A 17,821-nucleotide genomic window follows, 5' to 3' on the forward strand; every position below is an offset into this window, starting at 1 on the left:
AATGAGAGGATCAGTTTCATTTAGGAAATGAATTGGACAAATTTTTAACATCCAATTCTGTATTTATCCACAATACTCCAAAGCTGTAGTCCACGTTGCCCTGCTCTTCTGCACATTGCACCAAGACACTTGGTAAAGGGAGCAAATTTGCAGTATTTACCCAATGAATTCCCAAAGATAACCAAAATGCTCAAGGCTAATCTATTCAAGGTGGAAGCAAAAAAGATTGATAAGCATCAATGCCAAACCACTATTTGACACAAAAAATCCATTTGATTAATTGTGGACCCTTTCATTAAAGATGTCAAAGAAAAATGCCCAGATATTCCTTACAAATGACAATGGTTTCCAGCTGGCATTCAGCTTTCCAAATGAAAGCCCATTATCAAACACAGACAAAATACTCCATCACTACATCTATCCACATTTAATCATTGTGTACATTTGTGTACATAATTAGGCACAATAGAGAACTCCACAACTTCATTGGAAACCATCCACTACTGCAAACTATAGAAAACATTAGCTACCTGGTGGGTATCGGAACTTCAGTAAGCCCCGTCAGGAGGATAGCTGGAGAGAGACGTACAAATGCCACAATTGGCCGGCTGAGAAAGTCTAGCTCACCAACCAGTACATTGGAGGCTTCAGCACCAACAGGGATCTTCTTCATGAAATGGAGATCAACCTGACAAAACAAAAATATCCAGATTCTTGAAGTAATAGGATGCAGTCCCAAGTGAATAATTTTTAAGAAAAAGGTCTGGCAGTGGTAGGAAGAACCCAAATAACCAAATTGCTCTTTAATGAGCTATTCAGAACAGGCCTCTTGGGCTCAACCAGAGTGTGTGCAGAGTTAAATAATCTCAAGGCTGCAGGTGCGTGCAACACTGCAATTTATCTCAGTGCTTTTCAGTAAAAGAGGGGACAAATAAAAATCAGTCAGCACTCCAGCTGTTATCTAATGCCTAGCCCTGAAAACAGTTCTGAAGTGCATTAAAATATCACGTGAAACTGAAGATCTTTATTTAATGATACAAAATTATGCTGTTTACTAAATCAGACAAAATGAGTGTTACTGTAATTGTAAATTGCTGCCATGAGGTATCTGAATTCAAGTATTGAATGAATAGTCTGCCTTCCCACAGTGCCATATAATGCCATCCTTTAGCACCATACAGGCTCATTCAATGGGGAAAAAATCTGCTTCTAGCCCTCATCAACCATTAAGTCACTTGTGGTTATGCAAATTGTCCCTTCTCCAAGGAGTGCCTAACATGACTGCATTCAGTCATCAAGATGACAGTCATGACTGCATTTAATATTCTTTAAATGGCAAGGTAAAAATAAAATTAAAAATACTACAATTTTCTCAAAACAATTGCTGGAAAAGGATTCAAATTAACAATGCTTTCAAATTACTTCTGAAAATGTCTTTCAGACTGAAGACACCAGAATAAATTTCCACCTGAATGATCTATGAAAAGAATACAAAAGATAAACAGAACAATAGCTGTCATTTCCTGCTTGGTTTTCCACAACCACAAGATAGTCAAGTGTCAACATTGAACCCCCACCCCCACCTCCAAAGCAATGGCAATTAGACCCTAATTGATCTCAGTATGTGCATCATTATTTTTAGATCACTTCAGCAATGTCAAGCCCAGTTAGCAGGTGAGTGGTACAACAAAACATTTTGGTAAATACATAATTCAATAATAGCTTGGATTTTATATCATTGAATTGGATTTTAAAAATCCATTAATCAATGGGCCAAGGACACTGATGTTGCACCTTTTAATGATAAATAGATTTGTAGTTCTCCACAAAAGAGAATCCATGATCCCAGGTAGATGGGAAGAAAAATATATCTATCCCAACTGTGAAAAATGAGTAAAACTGATATAAAAATATGAAGATGAGGAAACTAGTATGGATATATGTGTAATGAATAAAGCCAGTATGAATAGGATAAGGATAGATAATAGAATGTAGGAAGTAAAGTTAGTTTGAATAAGATAAGGGTCTTCTAGCCTTAGACAGAATTAGCAAGTTCTGCATATAAGGTTGTAGCCCTGAGAGTCGGGAAGGTGTGAATTAGAACAAAGGCAGGTTTGTGAATAAGGACAATGACATGATGGGACACCGACAGGATACCCCCTGGTCCTCCAAGTTCACAGAAACAGCACGAAGGCAGACAGGATTGCCTCATGCCAAACATCCAGGAGGCAGAAGAATGTAAGGGGGAGGGTACTTCTATACTGAAATAAACTGTATTAAAGTTGGGTGAGCCCCAGTGCATGCGTGTATTCCCAGGGTAAGGGGAAGCATCCAACTTTGATTTGTTGTATAATAAATGTTCTTTGTTCTCAATTTTTGTCTTGAGCAAATTCTGTGAAGGTACTTCTGTTTCTCACACAACCACAGGTATAATCAAACAAGCCAAAGTGACCATCTTACCTTGCTTGACTCAATATTTGCAATGTCTTGGTTGACTACGTTTTTAGCTTCAAGATGTGTTGGAAGGGACTGTGGGGACAACATCTGACCTGAAGGGAAATTTAAAAAAAATCAACTTGATACATTACAATGGGACATTGGTAGTTTTAGAAAGGCTTAATTTAAAACTAAAAATTAAACAATTGTTAATAAAACTGATTAAATGAAAAGGAAAACCAGATATACACGCTCCAGTGACCATGGGTGGGGGGGGGGGGGGGGGGAGGGGGGTGGTGGAATCTGAGGTGGAGACAGTGAGCAAATTTAAGTTCTTGGAAGTCACTAACTCAGAGGATCTTTCCTGAACCCAAAAGACTAATGGCATCATGAGATGCACATCAGTGCTTCTGCATCCTCAGGAGTTAGCGGGGTTTGGTATGACATTGGAAACCCTGGCAGATTTCTACAGATGTGTGGTGGAAAGTGTGCTGACCGGCTGCATCACAGTGTGGACACCAGTACCCCCAATTGTAAAACCCTGTAAAAGGTAATTGACACAGCCCAGGACATCACAGGCAAACCCCTTTCCAAAGTATGTTATATTGGAGTAGATGTTAATATCCCTTATTGCTGAGATGAGACTTGCTGCCTAGACTCTTTGGGGGGGGGGGGCAAGTGAGTGATGGCATCTTCTGAGTTATCAAGTGGGTGCCCTCCTTCTTCAGTGTTTCGCTGATAGACCCATGACACATCCAAAGGGGCTCACCAGTGAATCCCGGGCTCACCCCCTAGATGCCATTCACTCACTTGGGTGCCCAGGAGGAATCCTTTCTCCTCATCCAGAGCCACTGACTACCCTTTTCAGCAGCTCTGGAGAGATCTTTAACTGTTTGTTGGTGCATCTTTCCTCAAACTCCCAACTCCCGGGGTAGCCTTGATGTCAATCTTCTGCAGCCTACTTCAACTGGTCTTCCAGCCACGTTGCTGCACATCAGCTGCAAGCTCAGTGTTTCTTGCACTCACAGGCCTCCTCCACTGCATCCTCCCAGGGCACTGTAAGCTCGATTATATAAACAAGATAGAGTGAGGCTGACCATAGCACAAGGTCTGGTCTGAGGTTGGTTTCCACAATTTCATTTGGGAAGCAGAGCCTCTGGCCTAATTCTGCCACCATCTTCCAATCATGTGCCCCGCCTAGCCGCCTGGAATCTGATCTTAATGTGGCGATTCCAGTTTGACCCTCATCTTCCTGGACACATGCTGCTAATGGCCAGTGGGATGAAGAGAAGGTAGAGCGTTAACACTTGTCTGTTGATTTTCCAGCACTGCTGCAAGATACCATCGCACCTGGTTGTGACTGAGGCTGGTCTTATAGCCCGCCAAAATATCTTTTAGTGTTGCTGAAGTCGGGCAGAGGGAGCATGCCACTGGCTGAGATTCGAGGCAATCAGCAAGACATCGTATGTAGCCCTGATGGTGAAGCTCGCTCTGAATGTCTCCATCTCCCATAGCTCTTTCCAGATCTTCCTTTTCTCCACTCACTCCCATCTCATCCATTGCCCTTGCCTTGCCTGAGCGACGGCTTTTGCATACCTTGCTGCCTCCTCCTGCCGACGTATCTCCTCCATCACAAGCCTGCGTCTCTGAGACGGAGCAGCCTTGTTCCAGGCTGGTGTACTGGCCCCAAGACCAAGACCGTTCCTCCCTTGGGCACTTGGCCCACGATGTCCCTATGTTTGAGTGCTACCTTTGCTTGCTTAGTTGATTCTGATGGAATCCATTTCCTCCCAATATCCAGGAAGATGGCAGCTTAAGCTACAAATGGATCACTCGCCTCTGTACACATCATCTCCAGTCTTATTATGGCACACTTGTACCTCTCTGAAAGATTGGAAATGGGTAGCTCTAGGATTCCTTTGCTGTAGAGCCCTATGCTGCTGAGGCATCTGGGAAGACCAAGCCACTTCCTTATGTACAAGTTGATCAGTCTCTCCAGATTTTCCACAAGCGAGACTGGAACTTCATACAGGGTTAATGGCCAAGAGGCGTGGAAAGAGTCCAAACTGCATACACCAAAGCTTGCCAGGTCGTATGGTTCTGTTGATGCTCTCAAGGCCACTGACGGTATCCTTCCTGAGCTGATGTACCTGCTCTGTATCTTTGAAGGATGCATAATACCACCAACCTAAGCTTTTCACTGGTTTTTCACAGACTGTTGAAATTGTCTCATCGCCTATGTAGAACCATTGTTCTACTATCTTCCCCTTAATGATGGAGATGCTTCTGGACTTGCTCAGGTTGATTTTCATTTGAACCTGCTCAATGTTCTCTTGAAGCTTCCTCAGCAGGTGTACAAGCCTTGGTTGTGGTCAGTGCTGTGAGAATGTCCATATATGCTCTGATAGGCAGCAGCCTTAAGCCAGATCTTATGCGCTGCCCTCCAACCACCCATCGAGATGCTCTAATGAGAATTCCATGGCCATGGTGAAGGCTAGCGGGGAGATGGTAGAACTGGCCATAATTCCCACCTCCAGATGTTGCTATGCTGTGGGGCAGTCTGCTGTTGTCAAACACATCTGCACGTCCTGGAAGTAGGCCTTAACGAGGCTTGTGAGGGCCACTAGGACTCTGAAGAAGTCAAAAGCAATCCAGAGGAGGTTATGAGGGACTGAACCTAAGGCATTGGCAAGGTCCAGAAACACCACATGAATATCTGTTCCCTCCTTCTTGGCAACATAGATCTGATCCCAGATTATGCAAGCATGTTCTAGACAGCCAGAGAAGTTCGAGATCCCTGCTTTCTAGATTGATGCATCAATTAGATGGTTCCTTTGCAGATATCTTGACAGCCTATGAGCCACCGCACTAAAGGTTTTGCCCTCATCGTTCAGGAGACTGATCTGGCAGAATTAGCTGCTTTCAGATGAATCCTTTTCCTTTGGGATTAGGATTTCTCCCACTCTCTGCCAGGATGTTGGTATCTCCTGGTTACACCATACCACCTGCAGAGGAACTGCAGGACACCTGGTGCATTTTTGTCAAGGCTGTATGGCACTCCATTGGGACCTAGGGCTGATGCAGCCCTTGCTCTATGTACAATTTTCTCCACCTCATTCTATCTAGGTGGGCTGATATCAAGCTGGTGTTCCGGTAGATGGTCAAGAACATCTACAGGGAATGCTGTTTTCAGAGAACAGCAGCAATCATCAAGGATCCACGCCACCCAACACACTCTCTGTTCTTGCTGTTACCATCAGGAAAGAGATATAGCTGCCTCAAGACTCACACCACCAGGTTCAGGAACAGGTGCTACCCCTCCACCATCAGACTCCTCAACATAAACTCAATAAGGGACTCATTTAAGGACTCTTATTTGTGCACTTTTACTGTTTGATTTTTTTTCCTCATCTCTGTAATGCACAGTTGTTTACATTTCTTTATTTGTTTACATGTGTACATTGTATACAGGTGCCCCACAACTTACAATGGGGTTACGTTCCTGCAGGCCCATCATAAGTCAAGAAACACAAGTCGAGAAAGAATACCACACCTATCATTTTTTATTAATTACATTTTGAATATTTTTCCACACTGAAAAAAAACCATTAAAAGACATAGCTGAAAGCATGCTGGGCATGAACAATATTAGAAGCACTGAACTAAAAACAATTGCTGGATGGTGAGAATGACACCAGAAGCAGGAAACATACATGGGCATTTAGTAGACATGATGGGTTGTATGCAATACACTCGTTCACGTTATCGCTACAGAGACTGCGAGGATGGTTGAATCAGCATCGGGGAGAGTACGCTGTACGATTCCCCCGCGCGGGGATGCTGCCATCACCCAGCATCAAGAGAGAGTCGCGTATCGCAAGCACGGGAACAGATCAGAATCCAAAATTTAAAGTGCGGATTCAAACCATCGTAACTTCGAAAAATCGTAAGTCGGACCTTCGTTAGTAGGGGAGCGCCTGTACAGAATTTTTTTGCACTACCAATAAATAGTAATTCTGCCTGGCCTGCAGGAAAAAGAATTTCAGGGTTAGGGGACAAAATGTCATGTATGTACTCTGACAATAAATCTGAAATCTAAATGCAAAGTCAGCAGGCTATTCCATCTCTTCAAGTCGTAAAAAGAGAAAATTAATGGCAGTTTAAAAGACCATTGGCCTGAAATGTCAACTTTTCCCTCTCTTCACAGATGCTACCTGACCTGATCAGCATTTCTAGTATTTTCTGTTTTTATTTCATTTTTCCATCTTCTGTGGCCGTTTGCATTTCATCCTTCCAAACCAAGTATACCAAATCAGCTTATGTTTGACTGCAGAGATAATAGCTTAAGACTTACTAAGAAAATAATTTATGGGTTGTCTCCCCAACAGAGCACCCACACCCTTCTGAGATAGTAACAACATAAAAATACTCCCACACGCAGTGGCTTCCTGCTATAAATTAAAATACCACGGCAAGGCCATCTCAGCTAGGTTGACTCAGATCTAAATGAATCAAGCTACTGAAAACAACTTCATTTCAAATCAAAGATTTTCTTGTTCCATAGTTCATATGGTACTCCACCAACTGGGTGTTAGTATCAAGCCTTGGGATTGTGTTGAAGATTTGGGATTATGAAGTTTAAAACACAATGAGTGACCACGGCACAGCATTGTTTTTATGACTGAATACAATGCTCCTACCATAGGATAAGGACACCACAGTTAGCGTGGCAGTTAGCATGACGCTCCACAGCCCCAGCAACCTGGGTTCTAATCCCACACTGTAAGGAGTTTGTACATTTTCCCCATGTCTGAGTGGGTTTCCCCATGGATGCTCCAGTTTCCTCACACCCTGCAAAACATATGGGAACATTGGTTAATTTGGGGTATAATTGGACGGGACAGGTTTAAATGGCCAGAATTGGCTTCTACTGTGGTGTAAATAAATAAATAAACAAGCTGAGCGTGTTTGATTGTGATATTAATATATTGTAGTTCTCAAAAACAATAACAAATTCAGGTTTGCATCAGAGCTTCAAGTTGGGAAGGCCAGCAGCCAAGTCCAGCTCTATTAATTATACCAATTTAGTTAATTGGTAAGTCAATTAAGGAAGTCAATGATCTTGACTCTTCAAGCTGGAGACAAGTTCAGGCAAAAAAATAATCATGGGAAATTTATACTGCCACTCCTTTGACAAACTGTATGGTTATATTAACAAGCTCTACCATAGGCATACAGTAGCTAAAACATAAGCATTTTGTCAAATATTTCCTCTGCATTCCTAGTTCTGGGATTTGGAGTTTCGACACTTAAATTTGCTGAGAATAGAGAGATACTGAACAGTATCAATCTTTAAAGATCCCAAGTCCATACTAAAATGCACTTACTTTTTACTATTACTGCAGTTGGTCTTTATGGTACACAATGACTACATCAGATGACAATTCAACCTTAATGTTCAGAATTTACAATGAATATTGTCAAAAATTTCAATGCTGCTCTCTAACATGACAGCACTACTTAAAATTAATCTCAATTTGGAAGCCATTGTACACAGTAAGCAATGTCTTGCTGACCATTTTTTCTAATATGAAAAATCGAGTGATTCCATCCTAATATTCCAGAAAATTGCACTTCAGAAAAAAATCCTCTTCCAGTTACTCTGCTGGAACTTAAATACTAACCATACATGTCATCCTTGCAAACACACACTGATCTCTTGTGGCATCCCATCACAAGCCTATCTGCACACCCATTTCAGAGGTCATAGACAGGTCGAAATAATTTCTATAGAAACATGGTTAAATGTTTCTACGTGTCCTTTGTAATGTCAGCAAACATTTCCAGAAAGGCTGGTAGCTTAGAAAACAACAGAATGCGATCAGCAATCATGACTGGACCTGTTAAGACTTTGGAGTTACCGGGACCAGGAGACAATTCTGGGAGCAGTATACGAATACTCTAAGCAAAATAATGGCCAGCCCAAGATTGACGATGAAAAAGTGTAATTTTTCAAGATTTTAGTGCTACTTTGATTAAGCAAAGGAAGGAGTTTAACTATGTTAATAGACTACAGCATTTCCAAACTCGAAATATTCAATAATATACCCCACGACTGAAGGTTGAAGAAGCAGAAGGTAATCAATGATTTTTTCAAGACTAAGAACGAGGTGGAAGACTTCCTGCAAGGTTTATGAAAAGACTAAGGTTGCCAAAGAGGAAGACTGAAGAATATTTAGAATTATTGAAAAGTAAATTTTATTGAAATGTTCATGGCGAGTTCAGAAAAAAAGAGAAAACTTGGAAAAGTCGTAGCAGGGTGGAGACTCCGTTCTAAGGGGGAGAATGGCACCCGGAGAGGAGAATATATAAAAGATGGCGCTAAAGGGAGGGGTTCTTCCTTGAGAGATTCCACAGGCTTTCAGGATTTCCTGTTTATGTCAACTGTCAGGGCAGGGACATTGTATGTGTTTTTTTTTTAAAAAAAGGGGAAAGATCACATACATGGGTATACACATACATTTTATAATTTCTTAACATTAAATATTATTTAATCAATCAAAAAAAGTTTTACTGTTAAACAATATTTGTTTAAAAAATCAATATGGATGGAACATTAAAATTTATTAGTCTTAATGTTAATGGGATAAACAAGCTGGTGAAAAGGAGAAGGTCTTGGCACACCTAAGAAAAATTAAAGGGAGTCTTTCTACAAGAAATGCATCTTACCAAATCGGAACATGCTAAATTAAAAAGAGGATGGTTGGGACAAGTACTATTGTCTTCATTTGGCCCAAAAGCAAGAGGAGTAGCAATTCTAATTTATAAAAATATACCAATAATAATAATAGACGAGACAAGCCGGAAGATTTGTAATGGCACATTGTAAAATTTATGCCGAATCATGGATGTTTATGAACATTTATGCACCAAATTATGATGATGAAGCCTTTATGAAAGGTATCTTTTTAAAAACAGCAGAGGGAAAACAAAATATATTGGTTGGAAGAGACTTCAATTTCTATTTATATCCAATACTGGATAAATCAGCCAGAACAATGACAAGGGCAAAAGTGACACTATCATTTATGAAAGATTTAAATTTGATTGATATATGGAAGCAGCTTAACCCCACAGAAAGAGACTACTCATTCTATTTCTTCTTCTTTGGCTTGGCTTCGCGGATGAAGATTTATGGAGGGGTAATGTCCACATCAGCTGCAGGCTCGTTTGTGGCTGACAAGTCCGATGCGGGACAGGCAGACACGGTTGCAGCGGTTGCAAGGGAAAATTGGTTGGTTGGGGTTGGGTGTTGGGTTTTTCCTCCTTTGTCTTTTGTCAGTGAGGTGGGCTCTGCGGTCTTCTTCAAAGGAGGTTGCTGCCCGCCGAACTGTGAGGCACCAAGATGCACGGTTTGAGGCGATATCAGCCCACTGGCGGTGGTCAATGGGACAGGCACCAAGAGGTTTCTTTAGCCAGTCCTTGTACCTTTTCTTTGGTGCACCTCTGTCACGGTGGCCAGTGGAGAGTTCGCCATATAACACGATCTTGGGAAGGCGATGGTCCTCCATTCTGGAGACGTGACCAACCCAGCACAGTTGGATCTTCAGCAGCATGGATTCGATGCTGTCGGCCTCTGCCATCTTGAGTACTTCGATGTTGGAGATGAAGTCGCTCCAATGAATGTTGAGGATGGAGCGGAGACAACGCTGGTGGAAGCGTTCTAGGAGCCGTAGGGGATGCCGGTAGAGGACCCATGATTCGGAGCCGAACAGGAGTGTGGGTATGACAACGGCTCTGTATACGCTAATCTCTATTCTATTAAATTAAATTATTCTATTAAAGGGTACATGATTCACATACAAGGATTGATTTGTTTTTAATGTCTGCCCAGTTAAAGAGTAGAGTAGTAAAAACAAAATATTTGGCGAAACTTCTGTCAAATCATTTACCATTAACTTCAACTATTGCAATAATGGAAAAACAAGAAAATGTATACAGATGGCGTCTCAATGCCACACTGTTGAAAATGACGGACTTTTGTGAGTTTATTAAGAGACAGATAGAACTATTCTGTGAAACTAACCTTTCTTCTACTGATAATAGCTTTTTAATATGGGATACCATATACAGAACAGAACAGGCCAGTTTGGCCCTTCTAGTCCATGCTGGAACAAATCCCCACCCTTCTAGTCCCACTGACCAGCACCTGGTCCATACCCCTCCAATCCTCTCCCCTCAATGTAATTATCCAGTCTTTCCTTAAATGTAAATAACATCCCTGCTTCAACCACCTCCGCCGGAAGCTTATTCCACATCCCAACCACCCTTTGCGTGAAGAAATTTCCCCTCATGTTCTCCTTATTTTCCCCTTTCAATCTCAAACCATGACCTCTGGTTTGAATACCCCCCCACTCTTAATTGAAAAAGCCTATCCACGTTGACTCTCTCTGTCCCTTTTAAAATCTTGAACACCTCCATCAAATCCCCCCTCAATCTTCTCTTATACAACTAGATAGTCGAGAGAAAGATATAATGAAATTGGAAAAATATCAGAGAACATGGTCATAAGAAAAATATAGACAAGAATAAAAAAATTGAAATATAACCTATTACAAACATATAGAACTGAAAAAATATATATTAAAAACCTAACAAAAATATTATGGATTATAGGAATGTGCGCATAAAGTTTTATTTTGGCAGTTAAAGGCAGAGGAGTCATCTAGAATGATAAATGCAATAAAAACAGAGGTCGATATTATAACATACTATAAAAAAGAAATAAATAATACTGTTAGACAATATTATACAAAACTATATAAATCAGAACTATTAGGAGATTAAAATGAGATGGACGAGTTTTTATACAAATGTTGAACTTCCAAAATTAGAAGATAGATGCCTCTTTCACAAGAGAAGAAATTGAGAAAGCCTTGGGTATTTTACAAGCTATCAAATCTCCAAGGAAGGATAGGTCTCCTATCGAGTTCGACAGAGAATTTAAAGATTTATTGATATCTCTTATGATGGATGTATTGGACCAGGTGGTGGAGACCCAGACCCTCTCAGAATATTTCTCAACTGCTATAATTACAGTGTTACCGAAGAAAAGTAGAAACCCATTAAAAGCTTCATCATATAGACCTATATCACTTATAAAATATTGGCATTAGCTAATAGACTGGGACAATAGCTACCAAAATTAATAAATACAGATCAGGTAGGATTTGTTAAAGGAAAACATTTTGAAATAGTCTAAGTAGACTGTTTAATATAATACATATGGCAAAATCAAAGTTGAATCCAAGTATAACTATCTCCTTAGACACAGAAAAAGCATTTGACCGATCAGAATGGTCTTTCCTATTTAAAATATTGGAAATATTTGGCATAGGCAGAAAATTTATAAACTGGATAAGAACTCAATCATAAACCACAAGTAAAATTATAACTAACAATCAGATGTCAGCAGGTTTTCCCTTGAATAGATAAGGGTGTCCTCTGTCTCTGCCACTTTTTATCCTAGCTACTGAACCATTGGCGGAGATTATAAGGAGAGATCTAGACACTAAGGGCTTCAAAGTTGGACAGGAAGAGCATAAAACGAGTTTATTTGCTGACGATGTGTCTGACCCAGCTGAATCCCTTGATAAAATTAGAAACAACATTAGAAAAACATGGAAGAATATCAGGTTATAAAACAAATATGGACAAGAGTGAGACAATGTCATTGAAAAATTTTGATTATGAAAGGTATCAAAAAGGTAGTAGATTTAAATGGAAGATAGATGGAATCAAATATTCTGGAATAATGACAGATAACAACTTATAGAATTTATATATATTTAAATACCACTTTTAGAAAAAATAAAAATTGACAGAAATGGAAAGATCTGATGACTATTCTAGTGAGAAGAGTAAATCGTATTAAAATAAATATGATGCCAAGATTACAGTATCTTTTTCAATTGTTGCCTATTGCATTACCTAAAAATTATTGAATAATACAAGGAAATTCCTATGGAATAACTAAGTGCTGAGAATTTCATTGGAAAAGCTAACATGGGACTATAACCTGGGTGGACTTAGACTTCTGGACTTTAAGAAATACTATTTATCAACACAAGCAAGATTTTTATCATTCTTTTTTGAAGAAGACAGACCCCCCCCCTTCTTGGATCTGAATGGGAATCAATTCACTAAAAGAAGAAACAGAGAAGGACTTTATTTATAAGTGGAATGTTAAGTTAATAACAAAACAGATGGATAACCCTATATTAATACATATGATTAGAATATGGCAAGAAATAAATGAGTGTGTTGGAAAAAAAGCAGATATATCATTAAGAACACCATTATGTAAAAACTTATTGCTGCCTGGATAACAAAATATTAAATTTATGGCATGATAAAGGAATAAGATATTTCTTCTTTTCTTCGGCTTGGCTTTGCAGACAAAGATTTATGGAGGGGTAATGTCCACGTCAGCTGCAGGCTCGATTGTGGCTGACAAGTCCGATGCGGGACAGGCAGACACGGTTGCAGCAGTTGCAGGGGAAAATTGGTTGGTTGGGGTTGGGTGTAGGGTTTTTCCTCCTTTGTCTTTTGTCAGTGAGGTGGGCTCTGCGGTCTTCTTCAAAGGAGGTTGCCAAGATGCACGGTTTGAGGTGATATCAGCCCACTGGCGGTGGTCAATGGGGCAGGCACCAAGAGATTTCTTTAGGCAGTCCTGGCGCCCCTCTGCTTTGGCGCCCCTCTGCTTTGGCGCCCCTCTGCTTTGGCGCCCCTCTGCTTTGGCGCCCCTCTGCTTTGGCGCCCCTCTGCTTTGGCGCCCCTCTGCTTTGGCGCCCCTCTGCTTTGGCGCCCCTCTGCTTTGGCGCCCCTCTGCTTTGGCGCCCCTCTGCTTTGGCGCCCCTCTGCTTTGGCGCCCCTCTGCTTTGGCGCCCCTCTGCTTTGGCGCCCCTCTGCTTTGGCGCCCCTCTGCTTTGGCGCCCCTCTGCTTTGGCGCCCCTCTGCTTTGGCGCCCCTCTGCTTTGGCGCCCCTCTGCTTTGGCGCCCCTCTGCTTTGGCGCCCCTCTGCTTTGGCGCCCCTCTGCTTTGGCGCCCCTCTGCTTTGGCGCCCCTCTGCTTTGGCGCCCCTCTGCTTTGGCGCCCCTCTGCTTTGGCGCCCCTCTGCTTTGGCGCCCCTCTGCTTTGGCGCCCCTCTGCTTTGGCGCCCCTCTGCTTTGGCGCCCCTCTGCTTTGGCGCCCCTCTGCTTTGGCGCCCCTCTGCTTTGGCGCCCCTCTGCTTTGGCGCCCCTCTGCTTTGGCGCCCCTCTGCTTTGGCGCCCCTCTGCTTTGGCGCCCCTCTGCTTTGGCGCCCCTCTGCTTTGGCGCCCCTCTGCTTTGGCGCCCCTCTGCTTTGGCGCCCCTCTGCTTTGGCGCCCCTCTGCTTTGGCGCCCCTCTGCTTTGGCGCCCCTCTGCTTTGGCGCCCCTCTGCTTTGGCGCCCCTCTGCTTTGGCGCCCCTCTGCTTTGGCGCCCCTCTGCTTTGGCGCCCCTCTGCTTTGGCGCCCCTCTGCTTTGGCGCCCCTCTGCTTTGGCGCCCCTCTGCTTTGGCGCCCCTCTGCTTTGGCGCCCCTCTGCTTTGGCGCCCCTCTGCTTTGGCGCCCCTCTGCTTTGGCGCCCCTCTGCTTTGGCGCCCCTCTGCTTTGGCGCCCCTCTGCTTTGGCGCCCCTCTGCTTTGGCGCCCCTCTGCTTTGGCGCCCCTCTGCTTTGGCGCCCCTCTGCTTTGGCGCCCCTCTGCTTTGGCGCCCCTCTGCTTTGGCGCCCCTCTGCTTTGGCGCCCCTCTGCTTTGGCGCCCCTCTGCTTTGGCGCCCCTCTGCTTTGGCGCCCCTCTGCTTTGGCGCCCCTCTGCTTTGGCGCCCCTCTGCTTTGGCGCCCCTCTGCTTTGGCGCCCCTCTGCTTTGGCGCCCCTCTGCTTTGGCGCCCCTCTGCTTTGGCGCCCCTCTGCTTTGGCGCCCCTCTGCTTTGGCGCCCCTCTGCTTTGGCGCCCCTCTGCTTTGGCGCCCCTCTGCTTTGGCGCCCCTCTGCTTTGGCGCCCCTCTGCTTTGGCGCCCCTCTGCTTTGGCGCCCCTCTGCTTTGGCGCCCCTCTGCTTTGGCGCCCCTCTGCTTTGGCGCCCCTCTGCTTTGGCGCCCCTCTGCTTTGGCGCCCCTCTGCTTTGGCGCCCCTCTGCTTTGGCGCCCCTCTGCTTTGGCGCCCCTCTGCTTTGGCGCCCCTCTGCTTTGGCGCCCCTCTGCTTTGGCGCCCCTCTGCTTTGGCGCCCCTCTGCTTTGGCGCCCCTCTGCTTTGGCGCCCCTCTGCTTTGGCGCCCCTCTGCTTTGGCGCCCCTCTGCTTTGGCGCCCCTCTGCTTTGGCGCCCCTCTGCTTTGGCGCCCCTCTGCTTTGGCGCCCCTCTGCTTTGGCGCCCCTCTGCTTTGGCGCCCCTCTGCTTTGGCGCCCCTCTGCTTTGGCGCCCCTCTGCTTTGGCGCCCCTCTGCTTTGGCGCCCCTCTGCTTTGGCGCCCCTCTGCTTTGGCGCCCCTCTGCTTTGGCGCCCCTCTGCTTTGGCGCCCCTCTGCTTTGGCGCCCCTCTGCTTTGGCGCCCCTCTGCTTTGGCGCCCCTCTGCTTTGGCGCCCCTCTGCTTTGGCGCCCCTCTGCTTTGGCGCCCCTCTGCTTTGGCGCCCCTCTGCTTTGGCGCCCCTCTGCTTTGGCGCCCCTCTGCTTTGGCGCCCCTCTGCTTTGGCGCCCCTCTGCTTTGGCGCCCCTCTGCTTTGGCGCCCCTCTGCTTTGGCGCCCCTCTGCTTTGGCGCCCCTCTGCTTTGGCGCCCCTCTGCTTTGGCGCCCCTCTGCTTTGGCGCCCCTCTGCTTTGGCGCCCCTCTGCTTTGGCGCCCCTCTGCTTTGGCGCCCCTCTGCTTTGGCGCCCCTCTGCTTTGGCGCCCCTCTGCTTTGGCGCCCCTCTGCTTTGGCGCCCCTCTGCTTTGGCGCCCCTCTGCTTTGGCGCCCCTCTGCTTTGGCGCCCCTCTGCTTTGGCGCCCCTCTGCTTTGGCGCCCCTCTGCTTTGGCGCCCCTCTGCTTTGGCGCCCCTCTGCTTTGGCGCCCCTCTGCTTTGGCGCCCCTCTGCTTTGGCGCCCCTCTGCTTTGGCGCCCCTCTGCTTTGGCGCCCCTCTGCTTTGGCGCCCCTCTGCTTTGGCGCCCCTCTGCTTTGGCGCCCCTCTGCTTTGGCGCCCCTCTGCTTTGGCGCCCCTCTGCTTTGGCGCCCCTCTGCTTTGGCGCCCCTCTGCTTTGGCGCCCCTCTGCTTTGGCGCCCCTCTGCTTTGGCGCCCCTCTGCTTTGGCGCCCCTCTGCTTTGGCGCCCCTCTGCTTTGGCGCCCCTCTGCTTTGGCGCCCCTCTGCTTTGGCGCCCCTCTGCTTTGGCGCCCCTCTTCTTTGGCGCCCCTCTTCTTTGGCGCCCCTCTTCTTTGGCGCCCCTCTTCTTTGGCGCCCCTCTTCTTTGGCGCCCCTCTTCTTTGGCGCCCCTCTTCTTTGGCGCCCCTCTTCTTTGGCGCCCCTCTTCTTTGGCGCCCCTCTTCTTTGGCGCCCCTCTTCTTTGGCGCCCCTCTTCTTTGGCGCCCCTCTTCTTTGGCGCCCCTCTTCTTTGGCGCACCTCTTCTTTGGCGCACCTCTTCTTTGGCGCACCTCTTCTTTGGCGCACCTCTTCTTTGGCGCACCTCTTCTTTGGCGCACCTCTTCTTTGGCGCACCTCTGTCTCGGTGGCCAGTGGAGAGCTCGCCATATAACACGATCTTGGGAAGGCGATGGTCCTCCATTCTGGAGACATGACCTACCCAGCGCAGTTGGATCTTCAGCAGCATGGATTCGATGCTGTCGGCCTCTGCCATCTAGAGTACTTCGATGTTAGAGATGGAGTCGCTCCAATGAATGTTGAGGATGGAGCGGAGACAACGCTGGTGGAAGCATTCTAGGAGCCGTAGGTGATGCCGGTAGAGGACCCATGATTCGGAGCCGAACAGGAGTGTGGGTATGACAATGGCTCTGTATTCGCTAATCTTTGAGGTTTTTCAGTTGATTGTTTTTCCAGACTCTTTTGTGTAGTCTTCCAAAGGCGCTATTTGCCTAGGCGAGTCTGTTGTCTATCTCATTGTCGATCCTTGCATCCGATGAAATGGTGCAGCCGAGATAGGTAAACTGGTTGACCGTTTTGAGTGCCTGATGGAGATGTGGGGGGGCTGGCAGTCATGGTGGGGAGCTAGCTGATGGAGGACCTCAGTTATCTTCAGGCCGACTTCCAGGCCAAACATTTTGGCAGTTTCCGCAAAACAGGATGTCAAGCGCTGAAGAGCTGGCTCTGAATGGGCAACTAAAGCAGCATCGTCTGCAAAGAGTAGTTCACGGACGAGTTGCTCTTGTGACTTGGTGTGAGCTTGCAGGCGCCTCAGATTGAAGAGACTACCATCCGTGCGGTTCCGGATGTAAACAGCGTTTTATTATATCTCACAACACAGAAGTTGCATAAATTAAAATCTGAAATATTGGAGATGTGTTTTATGTGTGGGATAGAAATAGGAATGTTCTTACATGCGATGTGGTTGTGTGTGAACATGAGTCCTTACTGGCAGGATATTACTGAAATATTAACAAGGATAACATGGGTGGCCTCCACGGGTGACCCGGAGCTTTATCTTTTGGGAAACTTCATTGAAATAAGTAATAAACTAACTAAATTCCAAATTTCATTTCTTAACCTTAGCAGTGGCAAATAAATGTATGGCAATTAATTGAAAATCCAACTATGAATAGTTGTATATCTATGGAAAAAGTCACATACAACTTAAAGAACAAATATGACCTATTTATTAAGATATGGCAGCCAATATTTGGGTCATATAGGGGCTCAATTGTAATAGTAAATACAATAATAAAGGATCATAATAAATGCTGCTCTAGTATAAATCCAAGTGACATCCCCATATAGAATTTTTGATGGTCAACATAAATTTGAGCCCTGATGGTGTGTGGATTTATATTGTGAAAGTTGTTGGGGGGGGGGGGTAGAGGGGGGGCAGGTTTGTAAAGAAAATCTCTCTCCATTTTAAAAAAAATATGTATATTTATGAAAAAAAACAAAAATAAAATATTTTTTTTAAATTAAAAAAAGAGTACAACAGAATGATAGAGCTCAAAAGTTTCACAATTTTGAACTTTACTGACACAGCAGGATAAAAAAAATTCCATTTTGGTGGACACAATCATTCAGATAAATTTGTGATCAATCATAGCAACTTATCGTTTGCAATAGGAAAGACCCAATTGCCTGTCAGGGGCATTATCTGTGTTTTCTAATGGTCTTGTTTGGACAGAA

At 45.1% G+C, this 17,821-nt stretch overlaps 1 protein-coding gene across 9 annotated transcripts in view; it reads right to left on the reverse strand.

The window, feature by feature from the left end:
* The window catches only part of LOC138747011 (electroneutral sodium bicarbonate exchanger 1-like), a 243,218-nt gene that overhangs the window by 90,975 nt on the left and 134,422 nt on the right, over positions 1 to 17,821 (reverse strand). For all 9 annotated transcript variants that reach the window (XM_069905848.1, XM_069905847.1, XM_069905849.1 and 6 more), the window contains 2 exons: positions 2,461 to 2,549; positions 531 to 688 (listed from right to left, as the gene is read on the reverse strand). In XM_069905848.1, the coding sequence (XP_069761949.1) occupies positions 531 to 688; positions 2,461 to 2,549 (247 nt within the window). The remainder of the gene's footprint in view (positions 1 to 530; positions 689 to 2,460; positions 2,550 to 17,821) is intronic.

This window comes from Narcine bancroftii, chromosome 12 (assembly GCF_036971445.1).
Source record: "Narcine bancroftii isolate sNarBan1 chromosome 12, sNarBan1.hap1, whole genome shotgun sequence".
NCBI lineage: Eukaryota > Metazoa > Chordata > Chondrichthyes > Torpediniformes > Narcinidae > Narcine > Narcine bancroftii.